The sequence below is a fragment of the Rhinolophus sinicus genome, chromosome 17, assembly GCF_057876585.1.
Source record: "Rhinolophus sinicus isolate RSI-liver-muscle chromosome 17, RSI-T2T, whole genome shotgun sequence".
NCBI classification, from domain to species: Eukaryota; Metazoa; Chordata; class Mammalia; order Chiroptera; family Rhinolophidae; genus Rhinolophus; species Rhinolophus sinicus.
In genome coordinates this window covers 25,089,826-25,107,857 of record NC_142517.1, presented here as the reverse complement: position 1 = coordinate 25,107,857, position 18,032 = coordinate 25,089,826, and the positions used below count along the sequence as shown (strand labels likewise).

The 18,032-nt window shown below is 36.1% G+C and overlaps 1 protein-coding gene across 1 annotated transcript in view; it reads left to right on the top strand.

The window, feature by feature from the left end:
• The window catches only part of GPR149 (G protein-coupled receptor 149), a 59,524-nt gene extending 45,710 nt beyond the window's left edge, over positions 1–13,814 (top strand). Inside the window, exon 4 of the mRNA XM_019731922.3 lies at positions 11,542–13,814. Within this exon, the coding sequence (XP_019587481.3) occupies positions 11,542–12,117 (576 nt within the window). The 3' untranslated portion in view covers positions 12,118–13,814. The remainder of the gene's footprint in view (positions 1–11,541) is intronic.
• Positions 13,815–18,032: the final 4,218 nt, after the last annotated feature.

Genomic DNA, 18,032 nt, shown 5'->3' with positions numbered 1-18,032 from the left:
TTTGCAATTTTTATGTCCATATGTCCATTGCTTGTATATAGAAACACAAATGATTATGTATATTTAACTTACAGGCAACTTTGACTAGCTCATTTATTACTTCCAGGTGTTTGTATAGACTCCTTGGAATTTTCTACCAAGACCAATCATGTTATCTAGAAGTATCATCAGCTTTAGTGCTTCTTTTCTGATCTGTATACCTTTAATTTCATTTTTTTGACTTATTCCACAGGCTAGAATTTCCAGCTCTATGTTAAATAGGAACGGTAAAAATTGACATGCTTGCCTTGTTCTTGATATTAAAGGAAAGGTGTCTCTCACCTTTATGTTAGCTATAGGTTCCTTATAGATGAGGAATTTATTCTAGTCCTAGTTTTATCATGAATGGATGTTGAATTTTGTCAAATAGTTGTTTCTGCATCAATTTAAATAATCATGTGATTTTTCTTGTTTCGCATATTAATACAGTGGATCCCATCAACTTACCTTTGAATATTGAAACTAACCTTGGATTTCTGGAATAAACCCCAGCCAGTCACAGAGTACAATTTTTTTATTGACTGCTGAATTCCATTTGCTAATATTTGTTAAGGATGTTTGCATCTACATTGAGTGATATCCACCTGTCATTTTCTTTCTATTAATAGTTTAAGTATCAGGGCAAAACTAGCTTCATAAAATGAATGAAAATGTTCCCTCTTCCATTTTCAGGAAGTGATTGTGTAGAATTTATATTAATTATCCTTTAAAGGTTTGGTAGATTCCTCCAGTGAAACCATCTGTGTCTGGAGATTTCCTTTTGAGAGTTTTAAAAATTATGAATCCAATTATCTATTTCATAGTAGGTGCATTGTTGTAGTTTGTGTTTTTCAAAGATATAGTCCATTTCATCCTAGTTGTCAAATTTAAATGTGTGAAGTTGTTTGTAGTATTCCTTTATTATCCTTTTGATGTCTGCACAGTCTGTGCCTTCATTTTTACTTAGTGTTGCTAGAGGTTTGTCAATTTTATCAATTGGTTAAAAAAAACAGCTTTTTGTTTCATTGATTTTTCTCTAGTGTTTTGTTATCAATTTCATTGATTTTTGCTCCCAACTTTAATATTTCCTCCTGTATACATTCCTGGAATTAATTTTGCTCCTTTTTTTCTAGATTGTCAAGGTGGGAGCTTACATTGCTAACTTAAAACTATTTCTGTTTTCTAATATACGCATTTAATGCCTTAGATTTCCCTCTCAGCACTGCTTTAGATGTGTCCCACAAATTTTGATAGGTTGTATTTTCATTTTCATTCAGTTCAATGTACTTTATTTCCCTTGAGACTTTCTCTTTGACTCATGGATTATTTAGAAGTGCTTTGTTTAGTTTCTAAGAGTTTGGAGATTTTCCTGTTGTCTTTTTCGTTATTTATTTCTACCTTGAATCCATTTGTGGCTGTAGAACACACTCTGTATAGTTTTAATTCTTTTAAATTTATTAAGATTTATTTTATGGCCTAGATATGACCTATCTTGGTATATGTTCCATGGAACTTGAAAAATATGTATTCTGCTCTTATCAGATGGAGTTTTCTATAAATGGAAGTTTTTCTTTCTATAAATGTTGATTAGATCATGTTGGTTTATGGTATTCTTCTATATCCTTGCTAATTTTCTGTGTAGTTATTCTATCAATTACTGAGAGAAGGGTGGTCAAGTCTACAGCTGTAACTGTGAATTTAACTATTTCTCCTTTCAGTTCTATCAGTTTGCTTTACATGTTTTGCAGCTCTTTTGTTTGGTGTATACACAATTAGAACTGCTATGTCTTCTTTTTTTTTAATTTATTGGGGTGACAATTGTTAGTAAAATTACATAGATTTCAGGCGTACAATCTGTATTACATCATCTATAAATCCCATTGTGTGTTCACCACCCAGAGTCAGTTCTCCTTCCATCACCATATATTTGATCCCCTTTACCCTCATCTCCCACCCTCCACCCCCCCTTACCCTCTGGTAACCACTAAACTATTGTCTGTGTCTATGAGTTTCTGTTTCTCATTTGTTTGTCTTGTTCTTTTGTTGTTTTTGATTTATATACCACATATCAGTGAAATCACATGGTTCTCTGCTTTTTCTGTCTAACTTATTTCGCTAAGCATTACACTCTCAAGATCTATCCATGTTGTCACAAATGTTCCTATATCATCTTTTCTTACCACCGAATAGTATTCCATTGTGTATATATACCACAACTTCTTTATCCATTCATCTATCAAAGGACATTTTGGTTGTTTCCATGTCTTGGCCACCGTAAACAAAGCTGCAATGAACATTGGAGCACACGTGTCTTTATGTATGTTTTCAGATTTTTTGGGTAGATACCCAGGAGAGGGTTTGCTGGGTCATATGGTAATTCTATTCGTGATTTTTTGAGGAATCTCCACACTGCCTTCCATAATGGCTGCACCAGTCTGCATTCCCACCAACAGTGTATGAGGGTTCCTTTTTCTCCACATCCTCTCCAACACTTGTTACTATTTGTCTTGTTGATGATAGCCAGAATTGCTATGTCTTCTTGGTAGATCCTTTTATCATTGTATAATAATCTTTCCTGTCTCTAGTAATTTTCTTTGCTCTGAAATCTATTTTATCTGATATTAGTATAGCTGTTTTGCTTTCCTTCTATCGATGTTTGCATGCTACATCCTTTTCCATCCTTTTACTTTCAGTCTGTCTATATTATCAAATTTGAAGTCAGTTCTGTGTAGACAGTATATATTGAGTCATATTTTTCATCCACTCCAGTAATCACTGGCTTTTATTTAGTATATTTAGACCATTAGACTAAAATGGGGTAGAGGAATATGCTGCCTAAATAGGAGACGAAGATTATAAATGTAGGATTACATGTCTACATCCCCCTAAGCTCCTTATCTCAACTACTGGTACTAGACACAAGCACTAGCAATCTTAAAGGCATCATGGATTCCCCTTATGCACATCCCAATAATAGCTAATACTTTTGGAGCACTTTGTGTGAGGCACTCGGCTAATCATTTTACATGCATTAACTCATTCATTCTTCCTATTTTGCAAACGAGATAATTGAGGCTTAGAGAGGTAAAGGTTACAGAAAAAGTGACTCCTAAATTCAGAGGTAGGTCGATGTATGTAACCCCACAGAAGTACGTCACCATGATCCTGCACAGTCTCAAGTTTTCTCTCTGCAATTCCCCTGTAGTCCATTCCACATTTGTCATTTCTACTCCCACGACTGGAGTTCAAATCCCCTTTTCTTTTGCAAACAGTGATTTTAAAAACCTTCTAATTGGTCTCTCTGCCACCACATTCTCCTTCCTCCAATCTTTCACAAGGTCCCCAATTATCTTCTTAGACCATACATGGCATGGTGGAAAGTATCTGAAATCTGAGCTGAGTTTAGATCACATTTCAAAACTTAACTTTCAATGTAATCTAAGCAAGTTACTTAACCTCTTCACACTTCAATTTACTTCTCTGTAAAATAGAAATAGCTTTACTTCCCTCATGGATCATTATATTAAATGAGATTTCACATGTAAAGTGCCAAGTGCAGTGGCACATAGGAGACGGTCTATAAATCTTAATTTCTTTCCATTCTGCAAATGCGAAAACAAAAATCTCCCTTGTTGCCTGTATGATACAATCAAAACTCACTGTCCTGCTGTGCGGGGCTCTCAGCCCTGGGCCCAGCCTCTGTACCCAGGCTCATTTCCCTCTCCTATGTCATTCCCCCCAAATTCCATTTGCCATTGCTCTTACTGTTGGCTCATCCTGGAATGCGTTTGTCCTATTTTTCTGACTACTGAAATGATCTTTTAGGGCCCTATTTAGAAACCATTTTCTTAAGTATCTTCTCCGAATATTCCCTTCACTTCCTAATGTGAATAAATTCCTCCTCTCCCTAGTTCCCACAGGACACTGAGGGTTCCAACTGGATGAGGAGAGTGAGGTGTTATTCATCTTTTAACTGCTAACACCATGCCCTGAAGTAGCAGACTGGCTAAGGACAGAGGGTGTGAGACAGATTGCTCTGGATTTGGATTTGACTAAGACATTTTCTCACTCGAATTCTCTCTCCGTGAGTCAATTATGTCATCTATAAAATGAGGATGATCAGTGTCTAAAGTTCACAAGGTTGATGAGAAAATTAATAAGAAACTGTATATAAAGTGCCTAGTAAGCAGGCTGATAGATGGTTTATGTTCAGCAGGATCAGTAAATATTTCTCATGATGAATATCAATCCTAAATCTGTTACACAGGTGTGAGACTTGCCACTAAAAAGGAAAAGCATAATTTACAGCTCAAAGGTCTGTGAGGATTAAGTGGGAAGTATATTAAAATACCCGGCATTTTCCATGCCATATAGTAGGTCAGGATTTTCTCGCCTTTTCCTTGAGCAGTTCATGTATAGCCTTCTTCATTGTGGTGTATTAAACATTTAAATGAAGGCGACAGGATGACACAAGGAATATTTTGGGGCTGAATATATGAAAATAGAGTAATCACATAGTTTTAAATAAAATTCCACAAATAATTAAAAATCTACTTTATTGTTTTTCTTAAAAGTTCTTTCTCTCCCTGCTATTTTTTCAGTGCTTCTATCTCTTCTCCCCCAAACCTAGATGGTCTGCTCGACTTAATTCCTCAAGGTCTATACTTTTAGATGCCTAAAAGCCACCCAAATCACCTAAAGATAACCTATATGATTTTAATTTAGATTAAAATTCTTAGTCACTTGGATTATTCATGAATTAATGACAGAATTCTAGCTGCGAGGACAGAAAACCCATGATCCACTCCTGCTAAAGCAGATTTCTCGTAAAGTGACCACATGGTTAAAGAGCACTAAACTGGGAGTGGAGGAACCTGAATCGTGGTGTCACTGCTACTGCTGTTACCCACGGGACCCTGGGCAAGTCGTGTCACCTGGCTGGCTGTCAGGTCTCCCATTATAAAATGAGAAATTAGAACTCCAGTCCAGTGTACTTTCCACCGGTGAGTGCTATGATTTCATGTGCCTAAATTTGTCTTTCTTAAGTGATTCAGATAATCAACAGAATACTTCATCCTGTTAGCAGCAACTCTTTTTATATTGTAATTTCACCCTGAATTCACCTAGAGGCTTATAGTGAAGAAATAAAAAACTTCAATATGCCCAAGGTCAGTAAGTCTGAATCAATTATCAGAGCAGATTATTTGTGCTAATGTGTTTACATGTCATACCCTCTCCTCCTGAAGCGTTTCTGAGGTTTAGAGACTGCTTTTCATTTCTAAACAAAAAAGCTCCCAGCCACCTACACTCAGGAATACAGCAATAATGGATTATCATTCTTCCTGACAGCATATGCTAATTCACTGACTTTTAAATGGAAATAAAGCAGCAACTACTAAATGAGTAGTTTTATGTTCTCTGAATCTATCGTTTTTTATCATGCATTAAACTTTCATACACATTCAGTCCCCTAATATCCTATTTTATTTTTATGAAAAGAATTTGTTCTAATATGTTCTCCTGATGTACTTCTATCATCATTTATATATAGGGCTGTTAAGATACAAAAAAAAAAAAAATTAAACAGCAACGGTTTTAAAAGGTGATCTTATTTTTTATGCTTTAGAAAGTTAAAATGTGGAATCTTGCAGGCTTTATAGTCCACAAAGTCAATGTCTCATATTTATTTATCCAACAAATATTTTTTGAGGAGCTGTCACGTGCTAGTCACTGTTATAAATGGCAGAGAAAATAAAGATCAACAAGGAAATGTTCCCTTCCCTTGAGGAGGTTACATTCTATGTGGATTTGACAGAAACGCCTCGTAAATCTAGTCTCCTTAGAAGAAAACAGGCAGTTGTCAAATTCTACAAAATGTTTATTTACACATGTGTTTCAGTATCTGTTTGCATAAAACATACCAGCTTCCTAGGGCAGCAGTAACAAACTAACTACCACAAACTTGTATAGCTTAAAACACCAGAAATCTATTGACTCAGATTTCTGGAGCCCAGAAGTCCAAAATCAAGGTGTATGCAGGGCCACACTCCCCTGAGGCTCCAGGAGGGATCCTTCCTTCTTGGCTTATGACAGCTTAACTGCAGTTGTTGTCTCCTTCTTCCCATGTCCATCTTCCCTATGTGAGTCTATGGCCAACTTTCCCTTGTCTGAAAAGGACACCAGTCATTGGAATTAGGGCTCACCCTGATCCAGTATGACTTTATCTTGATTTGATGATATCTGCAAAGACCTTATTTCCAAATAAGGTCATATTCACAGGTAACCAGTGGATAAGAATTTTGGAGGGGACGCTATTGAATTTAGTACAAAGATCAAGATAAATTGAACCAATATTAACAGTCTTTTATATGATCTCCTTTTTGTAATTAATGTTAATTTTCTTTTCAGGTTTTAGTGTTTTTGTTTGTTTGTTTGTTTTTACTTTTAGTGTTGTTTTGAACTTGTTCATGAACTTTTTCAATGGTTTGCAAATCTGTGGGCTACACTGTAGTTTGTAAATCAAGTCCTGCAGTATTATTTCTTTTCTTTTTTCTAAATTTCAATTCTTTATTTGAACTTAATGTTTACTTTGATTGCTTGTGGGACTCAAATGTTTATAACACTTTTTTTCCAATAAAATTAGTGAGGAGAATCTGAATCATTAGAGACCTTCGCCACTTTGAGAGCATGATAAATTTTTGCCTGCCTAGGACCAGTGGATCCTTTTCCTTTTCGATATTTTTTTATTTTAATTTTGCTTGTGATAAGTGCCATTATCTATGCTTTTTAAATGTTAATGGAAAATAAGCTATACCCTAGTTGAAACCCTCACGCTAATCAACCAAACCATTAGGGCAATATTTTGAGACAACACTCTCTACCCAGCTTGTCTCCTCTCTCCTAAACTAAAAATACCGTGTTTCCCTGAAAATAAGACCTAACTGGAAAATAAGCCTGAGCATGATTTTTCAGGATGACATCCCCTGAACATAAGCCCTAATGTGTCTTTTGGAGCAAAAATTAATATAAGATCCAGTCTTATTTTTTGGGAAACATGCTAGCTAGCACAAACCCCAAAGGCAAAAAACAAAACAAAACCCAAATGCCACACAAACACCAAACTATCACACTGAACTCTAAGGATGACCACCATCACAGACAACCCACATTCATTCCCCTGCCCATATTATGTCGTTGATGACCTTTTAGTAATAGTATTTTACTCTCTGCCTCCTCTATTACCTAATCAACTTCCGTGAGCAACATCATCACCATCAAATCATTTAGAAATATGAAACATAAAAGTTGAAATCCTTCCCCCATCCACTTCCCAAGAAAACAATTGTTTGGCGTATAAATTTTCAAACCTTTTGTTATGCCTATAACATATATGTGTGTGCTGGTGTATCTGTATATCTATTTTTATTCCTATAAACATATAATTTGGTTGATTTCTGGTGGGTGTTTTTCTACATGAAAACTGGATCGTATTATACATACCATTTTGCAATTTGCTTTTTTAACTTAAAATGTTTTGAAATTATTTTACACAGGCAGAACTTATAGCTTGAACTCATTTTTTCAAGATAGTTTTCCAGTACATAACTGTACCATAATTTATTCAAGTATTTTCTGCGTGATGTACATTTATTTCTAATTTGGGGGCTTACAACAGTGTTGAAATAAACATTATTATGTGTTGAGATTTGGGGTTGGAATTACCTCAGAAATAGAATTGCTGGTAGACGAATATATGTAGCTTTTATTTTACCATCAAACACAATCAAAATGCATTCTAAAGATGTCATCTATCTTTTTATTTCTTGTTCTTTTGTGTGGAGCAATCTGAGATGCTAAAAAATGATCTATGGTTTAGATCCAAGGGGTGGAAAAATCTGTTGATTTAAATTCTGTCAGCTCTCTCTCTGAATCTCTACCCCATTACAGCTCCCTTAGTTCAAATTTTCCCTCACCTAGACCAATGTTTCTCTAACTTAATAGACAAGTCCCTTTAAAAGGAAAGAAAAAATTCTATGAACTTCATTGTGAAATCAAATTTTCACCATTTTGCTTAAAGACATACAAACAAAATTTGGTACAAATGCCTTACATTTATAGTTCTTACACAAATCTAAAACCAAAATGACTTATACATTAAATACTTTCCTAACCAGTAAAATTAAAACTACTAAATTCGCCTAAAGTAAAAGTAGTTTTGCTGAAACTAACTTGCCAATTTTGAGTTACTTTGTTTCTGGATAAACTGTCTCTGTGTTTTTACTTCTATGACTCTCAAAAGGAGACCATGTTTCAATACTTTGAATTATATATATATATATATATAAATGTATGTATGTATATACATATAACCTTTTAGCACATATATCCTGCTACTATAAACATGCATGAAAGAAAAAAAAAGAAAGTGTCACAAAATGATTTTGATAACTCAAGATTCTGTGTGCTATCTCAGATTAATCCGACTTCATACTTAGCTACTCTCTGGCACTATGCATTTCTCAAATGTCAGTTTTAATGAGAGGGATTTGATAACTCAGTAAAGCTTGTTCGTTCATTTAAAGATAAGGTTAGCATGGGGTAGTTATTGTAATCTGCACTATGTGGATGTATAACACCAGATGCAAAGATATTCTTTATTCCATTTGCTTTCATATGAACCACTCACCACTGATGCAGGTTGGTACACATAAAGGCATGTTATGCTGGTGATACTCCAGCGACGGTGCTTTTAAAATAGACATGCCAGTACTGCTTGGCACTCGTAACTCACTTTTCTCATTAGTTTTCTGTTTTTTTTTTTTATTAGTTTTAGGTGAACAAAATAATGTAATAGTTAGATATTTATCATTTATATACCTCACACTGTGTCAACCCCCCTACCCCTATCCACTACCCCTCTGACATTGCACAGAGCCATTGCATTTCCACTGTCTCTATTCTTAATGCTGTACTCTGCTTCCTGTAACTATATACATATATATACATATACACATATATATATACATACATATGTATATATATATGCACTTGTAGTTGACGTTCATTATTGTTCAGCTTCAGCTTCAGGTGTACAGTGCAGTGATCAGGCATCTACATCATCCCTGAGGTGGTCTCCCTAACGAGACAAGTGTCCATCGGATACCCTACAAAATCTTCACAACATTATTGATTACATTCCCCAAATTAACTTTCGTAACCCTGTGGCCATCTTGTGGTTACTGACTGTGCTTTCTAAACCCTCACCTTCCCCCTTATCCCCATCCCCCCACTCCCATTTAGCAAACATTTTTTCTTTTTTAAACTGGTATACTCCATAGGACTTTGGTTATATAGTGTACCATATAAAAGAGAAAACTTATAAACAATTTTTTAAGTAGTGATATAGTTTGTTTGTTTATTTGTTTTCTCTTCTTGCAGTACAGTGTAATGTAAGGAAGTTAGCTTTCAGGTTAACTAGTTCCGGAATAAAGAAGCCTGTATTTATAATTCACATTATTAAGCGACAGTCAAATTTTCTGTCTCAGTCAATTTTGATTTAAGAAAGAAACAGAAGTTTCTGACTTTGTTAACAAGAAATATTTTCTCAGGGTAGAAAGTTTTTAGGTTGACCCTTTAACTCATGACTCAGGAAGCAAGGCTTTTAAAACTGTAAATTTAAAATTGTAAATCTTTTCTTGATTCTTGATTAAGATCTTTATTCTTAGGATCCAAGTCAAATACCACCCCCATATGGAAGCTTTCTATCAGGTGGTCATTCCTGGAACCCGACAGAGCCTGGTTCCTATCGCTATTATGACGGTGACAGATGAAATTTTTATTTTGTTTTCTCACCCAATTATCTGTGAAGTCTTTGAATCAAGCATAGCACATCTTGTACATATTATTTTTATACACTTTTGTACATTTATTATTTTTATATATTATATGTTCAGTGTATAGCATATCTACACATGCAGGCCAAGCTCAGACTCTTAAATAGCCACCCAGAAAATGTTTAATAAATGGTTTAATATTAAGTAAATGAAGGTCACTTCTTTGCCAAAAGTTGCCACCACTCCAACAATGCTCTTGTACAGTAATGAAGCTAAGTATTGTTCCTCTGCCTTTCCTCCTTCAGTCAACATCACACATGTGAAGTTCATGAAGTTCTGTGCCTCAGCAGAAGGGTAAACTGAAGTTCATAGTATGAATTTTCAAAGTTTATGGCCCTTTAGGGTGCAAGGCCATAAAGTTAGATTTCCAGGTCCCCTTACGGACAGAGTTCAAGACTTCTCCATAGGGAATAATGGGGAAAGCCTGGCAACATGTCTCACACATCCTAGTCTGTACTTTTTGCAGCCCGGAAATTCAAGGAGGCATGACGGCACCACAAATGGAATTCATGAGCATGCTCCCCTAAACATTTATCCGAGTAGACAAGAACCCTAGCTGTTCTCCAATATGGGCCATTGGTCTTGGGCTTCCTCTAGCCACTCTTAGGGCCATATACAAAATGCCCATGGCTAATAGGTTGAACAACCATCCTGGTTTCCCCGGGACAGAGAGGTTTCCTGGGATGCAGGAATTTCAGTGCTAGAACTAGGATAGCTACTGGCAATCCGGAAAGGCTGACCATCCTAAGATGTGAAAACACCATGAGCCCTCATGTTGACTCATAAGACTAACATGTAATAAAAAAATGAGTCAACTGAAAGTATGAGAACATAAATCAACAAGAAAAAGTACAGACTATTATAGAAATCGGTCTTATTTTCTTCACTTCTGAAGTATTTCTTAGCAGTGAGTACAATTTTTAAAAAGTTAATATACAAAGTTTAAAATATAATATAAAAGGTTTACATTTTTAGGCAATTTTTTGCAAAGATATGGGGGAGTTCTCTATTATTGGTTTTACTTTGATGACTGTGATTTCTCTGCAGAAAAGGAAGCACACTGTAGCACAGTTGTAGTGACATTTGGTTCCTCTTCTGCATGTGCAAACCTAACAGTTGAAATATTTCTTGTACTTAACCTGAATCATACTTTCACAATTATCATTCTCTCTGCCATACCAAGCGGGGGGCGGGGGGGGTGTATTTTGATAACAAACTATGCATTTCTTTCAACCTATGCAAACTTCTTAATGTAACTGAATATGTAACAAAAATATAAAAGCAATTCCAGATTGTAAATACGCATTCAATTCTATGCTCATATTCTGCTCTTGGAAACACCTACTGCTGCCCGTCAATACACAACTTTTGCCTTCAATAGTGGAAATATGTCCCATATCTTCAAAGAAAGGTTCCTGACTGACCCTCATTTAGATGTTTTGTTTCTAGGAGAAAGTGAACAGGGATGGTACTTCGATGGTAAAATTTAAATCCCTTGCCTGTAAAAGGTTTCTAGGGAGGTGGGTCTGAAATAGAGAAACGTTATTATGTTGATGAATAAAATGCCTGTCTAAATGGCCTAATGTCAGTAACGAGTTTTCAGTAATAATTGTTTTGTTTTTGTCCCCAGCGTTCCGGTGGTGCCCTTGCTATTCCCTTGTGTGCATTTCAGGGGATGGTGTCTCTCCAAGCCCCGACAGGGAAAACCTTATCTCTTTCCACCTATGAGGTAAGCGCAGAAGGACAAAAAATAACCCCAGCCTCTAAGAAAATCGAAGTCTATCGATCCAAAAGTGTTGGCCATGAACCAAACTCAGAAGATTCTCCCTCCACATTTGCGGACACCAGTGTGAAAATACACTTGGAGGTTCTCGAAATCTGTGACAATGAAGAGGCCTTGGACACGGTGTCAATCATTAGCAACATCAGCCAGTCCTCCCCACAGGTCAGATCTCCATCCTTACGCTACTCACGCAAAGAAAATCGATTTGTTTCATGTGATTTAGGGGAAACAGCCTCCTACTCACTCTTTTTACCCACAAGTAATCCTGATGGTGATATCAACATCTCCATTCCGGACACCGTTGAAGCACACAGGCAGAACAGCAAAAGGCAACATCAAGAGAGGGATGGCTACCAGGAGGAAATCCAGTTGTTAAACAAAGCTTACAGGAAAAGAGAGGAAGAAAGCAAGGATGGCTTGTGATCACTTGGCCGAATGAAGGCAAGAATGACTGCAACTTCAGACTGCTAAACTGACAGCTTTGTTCTGAGGCTATTTGATTTCCTTTTTTTATTTGTTGATTTACATAAGCTTTACAGATTTACTAGTGATTTTTAGTGCAAACAGCTGAACTAGTGCAAACACGTAAGTGCTTTTGATGTGTTACCTATATAGATCACACACTGTGGTAATTAAAAGATGTTTCTTACCCGATTTCTAAAAATCTTTTCTAAATCAAATCTTGGCCTAGTTTACTAATGTTTTTGCCTATGTTTGTCAACCTCAGCATAAACAAAAAATTGTATAAACTCAATGAGTATACTGTTCCCATGCACGTGTTTCTACACATAATGTTGGTCTTTAAACTGAAAGGAGGAAAAAAGACACTTGGGGAATGGAAGAAATGCAGCAAAACTCTTGAGTGGTATTCAAAGAGGCTTGCCGAAATGTGGCTAGCAACGCAATCTTATTAGTTACAGCTTTAGCATTACAGTGATGTCTAGGAAATATATTCCTGTGTAAAATGGCAAATTAGCTTTCAACTTCAAATCATGCATGTCCCTAGTCTGTAAATAGTTGTTTGTTTCCTTCATTTCTATAAAATACAAATTGTTTGTTGACGTTTTCTTTCTTTCTTAAATATAACTGTTTTCCTTTCACCTTTTCAGTATGTCAAGATTGCCCTTAAAACAAATACGCTGTGTGTTACAAGTGAAATTAGAAATAGTCCACCATTTCTAGAATTGTTTTGTTTACTTGAATGGAAATTGGGGGAAGCACTGCCAGATTAAGTTCTGTGAGGTGTGCCTAAATACAAGAAAAACTTCTGGGTAAAGCAGAGGAAAATCCTGTAAGCCCAAAACAGAAGTATCTGTTTTTAAAGCTGCAGATTTGGCAAGCTTTCTAAGCCATTCTTGAAGCACAGGAAATTTTATTTCAAATATTATTCCAAGTTAGGTGGTTTTTAGTTTCTTTCCCAAAGATATGTGTATCTCAAGCAAAGAAACAATCCAATACATTTTATTAAATGATTGTAAGGTATACATTTCAAGATTAATGGAAATCAAGATTTGAAGGACACAAAAATTGGACCAGAAGACAGTAATACCCCTTTTCCCTCTTGGGTTCCAGTCTCCCCTCCCCCACCCACACTGGACCTGGGCCTATACTGCCACAACTGTAAAAAACTAGGATATTCCCAGTTAGTTGCCCTTGATTGTTGAACTAATTATACAATGGATACACTTAAACGGTCTGCTGTATTGACACAGTACCAGGATAATTTAAGCTCAAAGCCATAGTTTGAAAGGCTAATCAGCATCACATACTAACCTGTAACACTTCAAACTCCAAACCAAGAGTAGTGGAATCTACAAGAAACCTCTACAGGGGCTGTACCTAAGCATGAATGGTTCATCCTCCCGAGCCTTGTTAAGAGAGACGGGTAGACTACACTAGTATAAAGTTTACTTACTCGTTAATGGGATAGTGATTGTAAAATGTGTTTCTGGTATAATACCCTTATAAATATCTTGTGCTACATTTAAATATCTTACCCTTGCATTGTTATATTGCTTATTATTAATAAATACTATATTTCGTATAGTTTATGTCTTTTCTCTATAAAGTATGTATCTGAACACAAAAAGTACTTGTTACCTAATAAAAATACCACCATCTTGTGGCGTCTCAGAGGTATATTTTAGTCTCCATCAATTAGCAGAAATACAACTCCCAGAAACTTTAAAAGGTCAGGGTCATAGGTTTTAGACAAATCCATGGTCACACAGTTATAGTAAAGGTACATATCTACATGTCAACAGAAGCCTTAACATCTTGTATTTTCATTATATTTTTAAAAACTTAGATTAAAAATGTAATTTGATTTTTTTCGTACTCATTCATTTTTTTCCCTAAATTTCAAGATGTGTGCTTAGATCAGGCAGAGGAAAAATCATTAATTTAAAGAGATTATGCAGTTTTCAAGGGAAAGTATGTTATGAAAGACACTCAAGGTCTTTAACATGGATCCTGGAATCCCCTGACCTCTAACAATGTTTTCTTTTTTCCTTTTCCTTAGAAAGAAATAGAACTAGCAGATAGTGGCAATTGTTCATAGTTAGAATGACAGAATGTCTGATTTGCCTGGGATAGCCCCAGTTTACAATTGCCATCCTGGCATAACAATTGTGTTCTCTTTAATTATTAAAAGTGTCCCAGTTTGAACAATAAATTATATGGTCACTCTATGTTATGTTAATCTTTATGCTCTTTTCCCCAAAACATAGGACACGTACCGTAACTAAAAAGGAGTTTCTGTAATACTCCAAGTTTCCTGCTAACAGTATCTCGTTTCCTTTTTATGTTTCTATTAGAGAGTTAAAAGAAATTTCCTTTTCAGTATTTTCAGTGAAATAAGAAAATTACAATAGGATGTAATCAATAACCCACCCTTAGAGGTGATAATAAAAGGAGGAAAGTCTGTCATGCCTTCAGAACTTAGCTGAAAGGTGAGGATACCCCTACTCCCACTAGTAGCTGTAAAATGCCCCAAATGATAAAAAAAAGCAATGCCATCCAGAGCTATTGAATACTTGGTCAATTAAATTCAAAAAAGAGGCTGGAAGCCAATTAATATCTGCAATTGTAGAGAATAAAGGGACAGAAAATTCGGATTGCTTTCTGCCTCTTGGTGGTATATTTACAATGCACTGCGACTAAAATATCAAAATATGCATATGCTCTGGATCAGAATGTTGGTTATCTTAACTTTTCTCCTACAGATTCCTCTAGTTTTTTCCATCCTACTGTGCACTAAGAGACTGACCTACACCAACTACATCAACAGACAGAAGCGAATGCCCTCTACTTCCCATTAGGTTTAGCCAAATGGGACGTCCAGGAAGAGATCAGACAGAAAGATGAGAGTGATTTCAGGGTATTTATTAGTCTAAATCTTTCCCTGCAAGATCACTTTGCAGTGGATTTGCCTCTTTACCAATGGTCACTGCTCCTTTTAGGCAGCTAACTCTAGGATACCAGTACGTGCTCCCTTTTGTTATTCATTTGGGCCTAGAGATGGTAACGTCTCTGTTACTACTAAATCCAGTTTACTGAAACCTTTTATAGTCTCTTTACATTTGCACCCAAGTGCATAGTTGCAATAAGTGTGTGTATGTATGTGTGTGTGCATATATATATATATATATATATATATATATATATATATGTATGTATGTATGTATGTATACGTACACACACACACACATATGAGGAGTGATCAAAAAATACGTGCCATCCAATGGAAAGGAAGGGATCTTCAATACGGGAAGCAGTGTATCGAACCTTAGTAACAGTGTGTGACAAGTTTCAACTTGTTTGGTGCAGTCAGTCGGGTGTGAGCTACGGTTGAGAGAAGGTGTATTTTAAAGTGTGCCATAATTCACCCTCCATCATGATAATGCTCCATGTCACACATCGCTTCTCATATACAGCAATTTTTATCAAATAAGAACCTTACACTGTGTCCTCATCCACCTTATTCTCTGGATCTGACCCTGTGAGACTTCTGGCTCTTCCCTAATGTCAAAATGACCATGAAAGGTAAACATTTTGAATCAATTCAGCACATCAAGGCAGCTATGACAGTGCAACTAAAGACACTCACAAAAGAGGACGTTCAGAGCTGCTTCAGAAAGTGGCAGGAACAACGGGATAAGTGTGTTCTAAGAGAGGGGGGAATATTATGAGGGGGATTAATAGCAATGTGTCTTTTATTGCAATTTTTTTTTTTAATTTAAACATTCACCATATTTTTTATCACACTTCGTGTGTGTGTGTGTGTGTGTGTGTGTGTGTGTGTGTGCATATTCTTGAATTACTTTAAGTTTGCCATCTGTTTTCTGTAAGAACTTTAACTGATATATCCACAATCTATAACCTTTCTTATATGTAACTACTTTTGTTGTACATGGAAAGAGCACTGGGCTAGGAATCAGAAAGCTTAATTTCAGTTTCTGATTCTGACTATGACTCTACCACTGTTTGGCCTACATTTAAACTCTTTAGAACTCAGTTTATTCTAGAATGGATGTTAGAAAGATTAGGATGAGGTCAACCCAGGTAGACTAGATTATCTCTAAAACCTCTTAGCTATTCTAACATATTAAACGAAGGCTATTAATCTTTACATCCTCCTGGGTTATATGAAAACCTACTATGATTTTCTTCTTCATTCAGGAAGAATACCCTTGATGGATTTGGATAGATAAAGGGTTGGCTATTCTGAGATCAAGAGACCTCAGTGTTCACCAATTTTAGGATTAAGGTCAGGAAAAATCCTGATTTGTCTAAATGACTCCCCAAAGGTAAGTGAGGTAAGAATAGCTGGTGGTAGGAACTGACAAAATTGGCATACAGGAGGACAGATCAATTTGAGATAATAAAAAAGTAAAACCTCCTACAATTCCAGGGGAATACAAGGCTTCAGTGAGTATATATAGATACACATTTTACTCAATTAATAATAACAATATATATATATATGTTATTTTATATATATATATATATATATATATATATATATATATATATATATATATGGCTTCAAAACATGGTCTGCTTGCAGGACTGTAAGCAGGAAATGTGGCAAAAGCTGCAATGGGGGAAGGAGGTCATAATACATACACATCTTCCCTTCTTTCTCCCCTATACTGTTTCCACATTCTCCTATGATAATATGGCCACGTTGTTGTTCTACTTCCTATGTGCCAGGGATTTTCATTTCTTCGTATCACCCTTCCCCAGGCAGACTTCACTCTCTTGCCTCTCTGGAGTTATAATTGTGAAATGTCTATTGGGGAACATGACTTATGGGGAAGAGAATTGAAAATATGTCTATTTAGTATTTTAAAAATATCTCTGATAAATAGATAAATGAGGTTTCAGTTATGGAAAATGGAAGCTTTATAAAGCAAGGAGGCATAAGGAATGCTAGATTTTTTTTCTAACATTCATAAAATTTCCAGCATTATTTTTCATGAATTACATCAGTGATAGTGATATCCTTTCCTTGGAGAGGTCTCATTCTTTGTAGTCTTTCTGTTCCTTGAGTTTCTTGACCTAATTGTAGTAAAATAGAGTGAAAATAGTACCTGACATAAAATAAACACTCACTAAATGCTACTTATAGTATTATCATTCGTTTCCCTACTTCTGGTTAACACCTGGATAACAGCAGTAGTGCCTGTGATGCAACATGAGAAGTCTGTAAAACTGTCAAAAGGGTGGTATAACATGGTTTTGGAGAAGGCTTGAATTAGCACTGATAGCAGATTGTATCTTCCAAAGATGGGCATGATATCTCCCATCCCACATTGTCCTTTATAATGTGACCTTGACTTTCCTCCCACAGTGTGCTGCGGCCTAACTGCCCTTACACCTGGGTGAACAGCTATAACTGACTCAATTAATAAAGTATAGTGGACTGACTCAACTACAGTAAGGTATCTGAGGTTAGTTAATAAAAATGTCATGTACTTCCACCCTCTTCTGTAACACTTGCTCTGGGAACCCAGCCGCTATTTGGTGAGGAGGCTGAAACTAGGTCACACATAAAATCCCAATGGACCGGTTATGGTAGGTGTTCCAGCCCACAGGTAGCCAAGATTCCAGCCCCAAATAAGCATCAACTACCAGATGCGTGAGTGAAGATGTCTCCAAATGATTCCAGCCCCCAGCTATCGAGTCCTCCCATTAGAGAGAGGGAAGAGTGAGAAAGGCACAATAGGAAGTAGACTTCATACTTACCTGAAACAAACAAACAAAAAAATGAGCTGGCAATTTTAAGACGTTCCTACTATTTCTTTGTTGCCCAGAAAGGAGGGAATTTAGATATT